This window comes from Macrosteles quadrilineatus, unplaced genomic scaffold, assembly GCF_028750875.1.
Source record: "Macrosteles quadrilineatus isolate MER2022 unplaced genomic scaffold, UCM_ALF_1.0 Scaffold_2__2_contigs__length_208266976, whole genome shotgun sequence".
Taxonomy (NCBI): Eukaryota; Metazoa; Arthropoda; class Insecta; order Hemiptera; family Cicadellidae; genus Macrosteles; species Macrosteles quadrilineatus.
The window spans coordinates 141,778,378-141,790,866 of NW_026542595.1; the positions used below are offsets into that span (position 1 = coordinate 141,778,378).

The 12,489-nt window shown below is 37.5% G+C and overlaps 1 protein-coding gene across 2 annotated transcripts in view; it reads right to left on the bottom strand.

The window, feature by feature from the left end:
- LOC128988076 (uncharacterized) overlaps nucleotides 1–12,489 on the bottom strand; it is a 153,784-nt gene that overhangs the window by 25,220 nt on the left and 116,075 nt on the right. Inside the window, exons 5-6 of one of the 2 annotated variants that reach the window (XM_054409271.1) lie at nucleotides 11,882–11,965; nucleotides 1,585–1,695 (exon numbers count right to left, since the gene is read on the bottom strand). In XM_054409271.1, coding sequence (XP_054265246.1) covers nucleotides 1,585–1,695; nucleotides 11,882–11,965 — 195 coding nt within the window. The remainder of the gene's footprint in view (nucleotides 1–1,584; nucleotides 1,696–11,881; nucleotides 11,966–12,489) is intronic. The other variant, XM_054409272.1, reaches the window with a different exon arrangement.

Genomic DNA, 12,489 nt, shown 5'->3' on the forward strand with positions numbered 1-12,489 from the left:
CAGTACAAAGACGTTCATAAAAGAAAATGTACACAGGTCCAAGCTCAGTGTGAATACCATCGGACCAATGAACTTAGGATGCCTACGAGGCAATCAAAACAAAACAAACATATTGCATTCATTTTGTTTCATTGAGGATGACGGGGCGAAAGAACGTATTTAGTGCGTTCAGCCACAGACTACAGATAGAGTAACGCTACTATAGGTTCAGTATTTTAAATATTTTCGTACTGCACATTTTACAAGAACTGAATGGTGCAAACGATGCATTTAACAACTTTTAACATTGAAATAATAGACCTACAACTTTTTAGGGGTTTCTTTCTTCTCGTTTGATTGAAAATTGTGTTTCCTTCAAGACAAACTTACTGTTATTGAAGGTAAGGTAAAATCCCAGATTTAGGAGTATTTTGAGGGATTTTTTTCTATTTGGTTGAGTTGACCTGCATACCCAACGATATAAACGTTATACCATGAGAATCGAAGCCATTATTTTTGTGTAAATGACACTTTCTTACAAAAGTACGAATTTGTGTTAAGAATGTCTAGATGAACGTGTTTGTCATTAGAGTTTGTCCGCTTTTGTCCAACAATCAAAGTAACGTTTAATCACATTTTACCTCTGCAAGGTCTCGACATTAAATACTGTAGTCCATATTATAGAGAAAGTCGTTTCATATTTTCTCAACATTAATCTATACGCAATTTCAATCATAAATCATCCTAAGCGTAATTGTAGCTTGCAGATTGTAGTAGAACAGGGTTCCAAGGTAATCGGTTCCCATCCAAACAGGTCTGGGTCACGCATGCATATTCGTGCATACCGAGATTGCGAACACGAGATGAAAATGGCACTATTTGATGTTAACATCTGGGATGGCACAACATGTCTATACGAGTAACATCAAAATTATACAGTGATATTATTAAATTTACCCGCAACTCATGCACCACTAAACTTGAACAAAACCTAAACTCTTATCTTTATTTACGACTTATTATCTTTAATGTTGTAAACTTCGGACACTGCTTCGTCCACTACGACTCGTATTTAAACTAGTCCACTGCCCGTTGCGCACTAAATAGTGTCTATAAATTCAGGGCCAATAAAATTTGTTAGTCAAAATAACTAATGGCAGGGAACGGCACGCTGGGCGTATTGTTTATACGCCCATACGCACCGACCTTTCGCAACTGTTACTACGAACGTTTTCAGTGTCAACCGTAGGCACAGCTGACATCCCGAGGTACGATAAGCGTATTGCACAATGTATTTGCTAATCTGCTACTGCGTACCGAAGATATGTCTTCGAGATTCAATCGAGCTGACAGAATTTCATCTCGACTCCAAACAATGTGCTGTAGTTTAAGCTTAAACTGGCTGTCACTATATACCACTTGCCTTATATATAAAGCCTTGTCGTGTAAGGTGCAAGTCACATCAGCAAGTCAGTGGTACCAGCAGTGCCATAGTGCAGGGGGCTAGGCCAGAACCAGCAATGTATGGCTTATCAACCCGTTTCGCTATTAACTATCGTGATAAGTACTTCAAACAATCAGGACACAAATTAAAATTACACTCACCCCTGAGAGGTGCGGGTTTGGCGCCTTGGGCGGTTACTGGGCGTCGCTGGGCGGGCTTGCGGACGGGCGACCCCTTCAATTCAGCCACCCCCACTGGGACCACGGTCTTTTCTGTGGAACAAGAAAAATTGTAAGGTAGGATAATATCACACCATGTTCGTAATCAACACATGTTCAAGATGTCATATAGCAATGTTGTTGATGTTCAAGCGCATGTCTGCCTCAGTTGTGGAAGAACGTGTTATGGGTTATGATCGCTGAAATACTCTCGATAAAAAGTGTCATTTTTATCCCTAAACACATGTGATTGTAAACCTCGATATGAAGTCCACCTTTATAGCATGTCTTCTTGAACAATCCCCACGAGAGTTTTGTTGTCAATGTTCTTCTGCACAGGGTTTCGATACGACACCGGGTAGACAAGACAAGCTGTCAGTTTAGCTGTTAAACAAATATTAATCCTAAAATGAAAATAACAATTTTGGCAGGCCTATAATAACGTATTTCACGGGAATTTTTTTTTCTTCCATTATTCTAATACGGTAGTCTAGGATTTGACAGATTAGGGAAATCAATATAAGTTCATATTAGGCTATTAGACTTTTTCTATCAAAACTCACTCTACCGAAATGCAAACAGAAATCGAAAATATACACTGCTAGCTGTGTGATAGCGATAAAACAGATTTAAGTCAGACAACCCGAGACCAAGTCAATTTACAACGACCACTTTGTACGTTCCATACAGGGCGACTCTTTATAGCGGGAAAGTCGACGTATAAACACGGGCTACGCTCTCGCCTCGGTGTATGCAAATTGTGCTACGATTTTGTGGAGAAACTTGCAAAATGTACGCACACCCAGGAGGCATAATTTCGCATAGTATGTTATATAGTTTGGAGTATACGGTGATGGTGTCAGGTGTGTGCTGTGCATAACATGTGCGAGTCTAAGTGTAACGTATCTGCTATAGGATTAATTGAATTAATTCACTTTAAACTTACAGAATATCATTACTTGAACAAATTCGCGTGGTGGGTTACATAAATAAAATATTTTTTACAATAACGATAATGATTACAGCGTAGCTAATTATAGAGATTTGAGGAAAAAACAAAAGAGTAATAGCAAAAGAGGTAAAAAAGTCCTCGAATAAACGAGAATCGATGTGAATCAGAAAATAATTATGTACAATCACGTGACAAGGAAGATAATTGTGATTAATTCCACAGTTTAGGATTGTAATTTTAAACAGTGACCGTATTTTCTTATCGAAATAAAGACTTTTTATCTCAACCTGATTTATTTCTTCAGACCTCAGTTATTTGTTATAATCACCTTCCGTTCTTGATCTTTAGAAGAATCTTAAAACTGCTGTTTATGTTATTTATTGCCTCTTGTGAAATTTTCTCCCATATCATGTTAATTTTATATTTCTTTTCCTAAAACCTGACCCACGCAGCTCTGTGTTTAAGCTCTATGTAATAGCTCTGTGTACTATGTTCATTATAGTATTTTGATGTATGTCCACCCGTCGCCGTGTCCGGTAATCCTTAAAATGGGGTCTCAGTGAAAAACAGTTTGTCTTTTAGTAATTCTTTGATGCCAACTTTTTTTCAAAATAGGACTTACCATGTTTAGTAGGTTGTGTTGCAGTTTATAGTATGGTGTCTGAAATGAATATCATTCATTTGTTAAATCGGGAAGGGGAATAAGACAAATCTAACTTGGCGCTGCCTATGTTTTTCTTAGACTTGGAAATTGCAAGGATCTTTGTCCAAAAACAACTGACTAAAACATACACGACTATAGGTCGGCCGTTTAGAAAACGACCTGCGCGAAATTTTTAGCGCATGTAGGGGAGGTAACGGCGAGGGAGGGTACGTTCCCCCTCTCCGCCAATTGCTGTTTTCACAAAATGTGTGCATAGTGACGTCACGTGCTAGCTGAACGTGTTTTATTTTACCAAATCATATGTTTTCTTGTAGTTTCCCAAAGACTTTCGAATGACAATCATTACGAATTAGCATTGAATATATAACACTATTTAGCGTTTTATATCCAATATAGTGTTGTATTCAATATTGAATATAGTCATAGTGTTATAAAGTACAGGGTGTGGCAAAAAACCGATCCATTTTCTGCAAAGCACTGTTCAGCGACAGGTTGTCTGAAAGTGGTGGGAGTAAGCTCGTTGGAAAGTCTACACAATGCCATTTTTTCTAGTCACAGAGCAGTGGTCGCCTGAGCTACGAGAGGTTGTTATGGAGTTGTTTTGAAAAAGTATTGAATTCATTCATTGCAACTCAGCAGCATAAGCAGTTTCGTGCGTTCTTTCAATTAACACTACTATTACACTAGTATACCAACTATACTCATCCCTCAGTAACAGAGTAGTGTGACGGTCGGTAGGGAACGTAAGGCGACATGGAGAAGTTCCGTTGCATATAACAATAATGCGGTGGGTTACTAACTTTAGAACAACGGCTTCTGCGTTGAAAAGGAAGCTGAAAGGCCGACCAAAGTCAGATCGGATGCCAGACAATAAACATTCGACAGAGTTCGTACTGCTGTGGAAAACAGTCCCTCGCAGGCCCGCCCGAAAACAAGAGGCTTGCCGAAAATGTCTGACTGCTCAGTTACACGAATTTTAAGGTTAATTTTCATCCCTACAGATTAGTTAGAATAATAATCTGTTTAATGGTGTTATCCATACAGATAATCACGACGGAACCTTTTTTGCAGCTCCTACTTATGTTTGATATAATTGAAAATCTCTCATTTAAGTAGCATTAGTGGAAAATAAATAGTTACAAATAAATTGACAAGATTCTTTTTACATATATTTAACAAAAACAGCACAAAACGACATATAGCGTAAGTTGTCGAGATTTTATTACACTAAAATGACATACACTAAACCCAAGCACTAAACTACTAAACCCGTAGGATCCCCTCGGACTATGGTTTTTCTTAATAACTTCAAAGATTTACTAGACGCTTACCGAATGGCCTCTCTCGTTTTAAGAAGTGGAAAATCATGACCACAGCAAACAATCACGAATACAGGACCCACCGCAATGGCTGTTGCCGCGATACGGCCAATCATCACGAATCTCGCCGCGATTAAGATATGGCCGCAATCACAAAGAGTCATGAAAGCTGAGATAATCGCAGGAGATTATCGCGGATGTTGCCACGATTGTGTAAGACGCATATAACGTGATTGCAATTATAATGGCGTTGCCACCAACGATCACACATCTTAGTGACGGCCTTTTAGTGAATTTCCTATAAAGGGTATAAGCTATTACCGTAGTACTCATGGTAATACCTCTGGACCCAGGATGGCTAGGCGTATAAAAGAAGGTGTGTGCACGCACATCCCCCACCCCTCCAATCAGCCAATCAAGTATTTACTGCTTTACTGTTTTTCGGTTAAATGGTACCATATAACTGTACAATATAACTAACTGTAGTAGTGTTATATTGTATAACACTACTACAGTATATTCATTCAATGTTGAATACAACGCTATATTGGATATATAAAACTAAATAGTGTTATATATTCAATGCTGATTCCTAATGATTGTCATTCGAAAGTCTTTGGAAAATTACAAGAAAACATATGATTTGTTAAAATAAAATAATGGGTGATGGTGGGGTGGTAGCGGAGTGGGGGAAGAGCCATATTCTGTCTCACTCCCACAGCTCGGTATCTCTCTCTCGCACCAATGCTACGAGGAGGACGCTTTCTAAGCGGCCGACCTATAATGTTCCCTCTCAGCTCTAAAACGTCCAAACAATACATAATCTCACCATGGTACTTCCCGAGCAGTAACCTCTTGACGAAGAGAACCAGAACCAACATGCTGCACACGCTAGACACCCACAGTCCTGTAGACACCCCGACTGCCTCACACCATCTACACTTCATCTTGACTTCACACTTCAACACATACTGTAGTCACACTGTTCATCAATGTAGACCGGACACTTCGGGTGCGGCGGTAAGGTCCCGGTACTTCCATTGGAAACGTTGTATCAGTAATTTTGAAGACGATTGGACCATCTATGTGTTTGAAAACTTGTATAAGGCTAAAATGTTGCTCTGAAAACGTAATGAAATTCAATTTTGCATCTACACGGACACATTGAAATAATTATGTAAATTTACGTCCAACTGTATAGATTTATTTAGTTCGTAAAAAGTTATTATTGAGGATGACGATGGAGAACTATAATTTAAGTGAAGGACGAGTGTAGAATGAAGTGATAGTACTTGTGTAACTTCGTTTACTGACTAAGATAAGACGTTCATTTAGCCAAAGCCGAGACTATTCATTGCAAGACTCACTAGCTAAGGACATCTGGGTCCAAACCATGAAGCTAAAAAGATTTTATCAGTATCTAAACTGTTGGCCGTCTCATTGAGTTTACACACAACACACCCTTTTTGATTATGATTTTCCCATTCAACCACTACAAACGGATGATTTGAACATAAAATTTGACACTCCTCTGACAAAATCTGCATCTTTAATCAAACCGGTCTCTACAAACTGCACGTGGGTGTTGAACTGTTGATACTTTCACTGGGAAGACCTCTACAACGACATACTCGCAACGTGATTCCTTTACATAAGCGGATACAAGACTTTAATTTAATTTGACCTGCCTCCTAGCAGTACAGTACTGTAGAGTCGAAAAGGTAATACAGTAGTTTACCTTATTCATAAGAATATTGCGGAAATTCCCCATAGAAAATTGGTAAAAAAACAATATTTTCGTGACGTTTCGTAAATCTGTAATCTGACCCCGTCCTTAGGTGCAAAACTTCCAAATCTTAAAAAGGTTTTTTTTTTTACCGATCGTGATGACAAAATCCCGTAATTGGCCTACTCTTTTGGATGTAAAATTGTCAACACCAATCATGAAATTCCAACATTTTAATGCCTAACAGTTGATGCTTCAATTAAACATGAGGTGTCCTTTACTTGTGTCTATCAGGCTAGAATTTTTACAACCCTAGAAATCTTTATGTTGAGTCATAATGGAACATTTTGCCCACTGTTTTGCAGTTCTCACACTGCAATCATAATACTGAAGCACTGTTTATTAAAGTAAATATCTGCGAGTGTAACTTAACGCCCAAAGTCCTTCCTATAGCAAACCCCTTTTTCTACATCTACAGTAGTTCCGTAAATCGAAGAGGAGGTTCCGCACATGGGTTATCAGTTGCCCAACTCATGTTCAGCATTGCATTGCTCAGTTAAACATCTGTACACAAGAGTTCGTTGACTTACTGGATAGCGCGTGCAACTCGTTTGCACTTATGGGTACGGGTTAGAAAATTGTAAAGGGGATGTAAAAAAAAGTCCAAAGAGTATGTGTTCTTATGTAGTATGTTTTTATTGTGGTCTAATTGCATCTGTCCGATTCGTAATCTAATTAAAAAATGTTATGCTAGCCTATAAAGTTAGATTGGCAGGAGCGAGGCTTTAGTGATTGAAAAGTTAAAACATAGCTGTATAGTTTAGATTATAATCATAATTATCACAAAACTTATCATGTATCAATTAAGGATTGATAAATATGACATTCACTGCTGATATAGGCCTATTCAGCATTGTTGTTTGGTTTATCTGTGAAATTCAATTGATATGGCACTCTTGTAGTTTAATTTATTAAAATGCGAAGGGAGGATATGCTCAATTTGCTCCCAGATAAAACAACTACTTTAGACGGCAAAAAGATTTTAATTCGGACAGATAATCTGAAAAGAACCTGTTATTAGATAATAGGTTGCACAATTAACTATGTGGTAAATTATAGGTAACACAAAAGCAAATAAAAAACCAATTTTAATAAACCACCCGAGGGAGAAGTAAAGTGTAGGCCCTTTTTGCGTGAAACGTGATTTAAAAGAAACGTTTGTGGTTCATACAGTTTATCCTGGCTTTTAATGTTACTGAGCCAACTACAAACAAGCTGAGATCAAAATGTTCAATCAAAGTAGACCTAAATATTTTACCGGTAAAACTTTATGGGTCTTTAGAAAGTAGTCGTGAATTAGCTTGTCCACGAAAAATAACACTCTCTAAAACCATTCTCAACATTGAAAAGTACGTGCATTAGAGCCGGGAAAAGGGTTCCTACATTGTGTTAAGTTCACTGTTGACATTTCGCTATCGATCGTGAGGGTCTACATTGTCAGGTATGTCGTCAACCTCGGTCTCCGCAAGGCAAGTGGAACAAGCAGATGGACCTCCTTGGATACAGGGTCATAACGTGGATACTGTCGGATAGTTGTGGTTTAGAGGTAGGCTTACCATTGACAACACTAGTGGAAGTAAACACAAAGTAATTGTAACTTGACAATAGTGGTGGGCCACATTCTGTATAGTAACTAATCGCAGCAATAAATTAAAAACTTCCTCTTTAAAACTTGGTTAACTATACAGATAATAAAAGTCGTTACAAGTTTGAGGTTGACCTTTGTCAAGAGGTTCGAGTGAAAGCAATTTCGGACTGAGTTTATCAGAAGTACAAGCATGTTTGCAGCCGCTGTCAACATTTGAATTGATTGTGTACTGGTCATCTATAAACTGACAAAACTGTAGCTATTCTGAAGCTAAATTTGAATGGGAGCGTTTTTCACAGTAATGTTTTTTTATATCATGTACCTATGTAAGTTAGGGAAGATGTAGATTTGTTTAAGTTCAAACCCATTTTTAAAAATAGCTAAACTCTATAGATCAACTAGGATAACCAATAGCGAATTACTGTACGAGTTTAAATTATTGATATTAGTATACAAATTTGATGGTTTAATATTTATTGTTGTGTTTATGTTATCATCAATTTTAGTTTACTTACTGCGATCACCATACAAAATGCAAAACAGTTATTACAACATTGTAAACTGTAAACCCCAAATCAACCTATATAAAATCGCTACCGTACATCTGAAAAATCTAAAGTAATTTTCTACTTCAGCAAATTATGCCAAATTTATTTTACAACGGAAACTAAAGTTATGCCGTACAATTATGAATATAATGTGAACAGCATTTAAATGTAACTTGCGTATTAAATAAGTATAGATTTACTATGTAAACACAATTCAAAAACTAGTTTTCCACAAAGCGAACCGCAAAATACCACAAGCCACACGTCAGAAAAAAAACACACACACTATTGTAAGTTCACTCAAACAACTTTTTCAAAAACAATCACCAAGTAACAACAAACGAGAAAGTAAGGTTAACACTATGTTCTAACACGATTAGGCGACGCGCGCGCTCTAGAGTCGCTGTGATACTACAGGCAGTGGTTGACGTTTTGGCGGGGACTGATCAGCTGTTTATCGCCGGGTTACATCAGCTGGTTTACCGGCTAGCCACACATGGCAGTGGCTTTCGGACCGGCTTTTACAACCTGTGGATTTCTCCAATTAATGGCAGCGATCAAAAAGTTAGCAACGCTTTATTGGAGAAAATACTCGACTAACCCGTTTCTTTGCGAATAAAATAGTAAATGAAGTGGAAAGCTGAGTTTTTTGCAGGGAATAGCTGACGCTCACTAGCGTCTGTCGGATTGTTCAATGATTTCTGCAATGTCGAGAACGATATAGGAAGTGCTCCTGTATTGAAACAATGTGAAGGGGAAATATCTCGATTGTACCAGCAAATGTTTTTGGTTTGCTAGGATAACACTTCGCAAAGAGTTGCATTGGAACAACTTCAAGAGCAGTTGATTTTTTTACAATCTATTAATGCAATGAAAACTGAAGCAAATTTTACAGATTAACTTTAAAGTTGGTTTACATATGCGATTATGACCAGGAAAGGTATTAGGAATAAGCTATTAGCATCCTGTAATTTTGCTATTGTCGACTTTCTTTTTCTATTTACCATTAGTATCACAGGAAATGCAGTGAATACCTTATACAATATTTAGGGCCTTATGTTCTTTAAACCCTTTGTTTGTTTATTCTTGTGGTAAACAAGGCCGTGTCAATATTTATCATGGAGTTCAACAATAGGGTAAAAGTTGAGGGCAAAGGTTCAGTCCTCAAGAAATATTACTTAATACTTCATTTACTTTAAGTACAACGCCTCAAATAATTACACATAAGCAAAACTTATTTTAAATGCAAACTACAATGCGGATAAGATTGTCGAAACCTCGAGACGATGGTTTTTACACACACGGCCGGTCCTACAGGAAGGTCAAGTCCATATATGGACGAGTCCAGGTCACTTGCCGAATCTACAAGTTCAAATTTCCACAATATCTGTTCACGTTACGTACGCAAAAATCTACGTAACATCATGAGGTAAACATATTGAGGTCAAAACTGCTATCGTCAAGATCGATTTTGACAATGCGTTACAATCGTTCACATTCCGAATAGCTCAACAAGTACAAGTATTTATGTGCTCCATGCTTAAATCTAAAACAATTAAAACTTGGACACGGATTTCTCACACTTGTTTTTTAACAACCGCTTTGGAAAGATTACAGTGTTTATTCGATGAGACAATGTTATCTTTACAAGGAAGCTTTAAGACAACTTGACATTAACCGACATAAACAGAATTATAATTGGTTTCAATCACTTGCGGTTGCGACAAATGTTCTGAAAGAGCTTTAACTCTTTCAATGCGGCCGTCATGTTTACTCTTGAAAATTGCACTTATCTCAATGATAAGGAACCGGTCGCCGGCGACTGACCCGCACGCAATGTGTTAAGGTTTCCTGCGTTTTCATGTGATAAGTGTGTGTGAGGATTTTTGAACTGTGCGTAGCTTTCCATGGATAGTTTTAAGAAATCAAGAAAACTCCGTTTTTAGTCGGTTTTTGAAAACTGAACGGATTTTCTATTTCGTGCTAAATACTAGAAGAGGCTCTATTACCGGGTACATGGAGTTTTGTTGAGGTTTTATTTTTCTGTAGCCTACACTATGGCATTAATTGGTTGTAAGGTTTACCAAACAAGTTCCTAGTATAAAATAAAATGGAAAAGTCATTTTAAAGCACGTTCTGGATAATTTATTTCTCTAAAGAGATGGTGGCATGGAGTATGGATTTACTCAGACGAACAACAGAGAGAGTCTACATAACCTTACATAACCCTAAATTAGGCAGGAGGTTTTTCAAAGTGCTAAAAGTGGGCCAGTATATATGTCTGTAGTGTTTTCGTATTTTTCTTTACCCGTGCGAATTAGGTATTAGGAGATTATTAATAGTGAGGATATGTAAAAGTAGTAGAATTCGTGTCTATAGTAGTATCTTTCCTCACCCAACCTTATCAAAAGATCAATGAATGGCGGGTCACGGTCGACTACAGCACAATCTCCGCCTCACATACCTTGGGGTGGCTTTCTCTCAATGTTACATTATAATTTCAGTTTATTTATAATATCAATAATTCTGTATTACAGTTTGCAATAGCAATTTTTGCGTTTGGATGGTTCATTATCCCCACACACGTAATACGTTTATTTAGTGGATTATAATTACTGGACTGTATGATTGAATTAACATTGGTTTCTTGTGACTCAAAGGATTTCAGAAACTTATAATTTTCCTAACAAACTTCTTTATTGACATTTCCTTGTACAAACTCTCACATTGCTTTAGTAAAGAGGGTTCTCCACTACGGAGAAATTTATCTTCGATTTTTTTGTTTTGTAAATGGATCACTTGCAATTTTAGATGGGATTCGAAGAACTGGTGCAATGTATTACATAGTCTGAAGACATTGCTAATTCATAACGCAGGATAGAAGATGAAACTCAGCCAACATGATAGAATTCTCGCACTCCAATTACAAAAACAGTCACCTCAAAGCAAAATAAAAAATATAACGTGAAAATTCGTAAAATTGCTTTATATTTCTACTTACATGTTAGACTGTCGCAAAATCAAGTTTAGAAACAGTCTGACCTGATATTCCACTGGCCCAGTGTACCAAAACACTTTGTAAACAATTTTATACATAAACAATTTAACATGTAGACGTAGTATTAGATTTTATATCACAAAACGCGGTATGTTCGAAGTGGTTATTTTAATTAGCTATAACATACTAAAATCTGTTGACTATTCCTAATTCCAAGTGCTCACCCCACCTAAAACGTGATTGTTGCAACCATTGTTATCAGGTGTCAGGTGCGACAGTCCAAACTACACAGTGATCAAACCGGCAAACCTGCAAACTCTAAACAATGGCCTCCACCGCTACAACAATCAACTATCAACAATGCAGCAACCAACACGCTACACACCAATGTGTCTGGTGAGGGAGTACTCGAACCCGTGACCCACGGCTCGACCCTCTGCGATCTTCTGGAGAGTGCGGACAGCGGGGCCTGCAGACAACATGGGGTGAACACAAACAACACAATGACAACAGGCGAAATCATAGGAAACATAGCAAACACAAAAATAGCAACACGTAAAAATAAAAATTGTATAACAAAAATGCAAATAATTTTCGAAAAATTGAGTTGTTCCTTAATTGAAAAGGAGTAGGCCTACCACTCTAGCTGCAGTTGAGGTAAACGTTTTAACAGATTCTACGATATATCATGTGAGAAACATCGTGTACAAACGTCAACAAGGGAACGTCCTAAATGGAAGCAATGTTTGTGTGCATATCAATACAGCAATATGACTTATTTGACAAAAGACCCAATTTCTATTGAAAAAAGAAAGACGTGCTACGGTGCATGGATAAAACAATCAAGCTACTAAATTCTTGGATGCTTGGAAAGTAAAATATTTTTTTTGAAGTTTGTAAATTATACTTACAGTAGGTTAAGCAGTCAAATAAGCAATTTGGGTAATGTTCCGTTGGCCATAAAGTATTGTATAAGGCTGTGGTTTCCTAGAC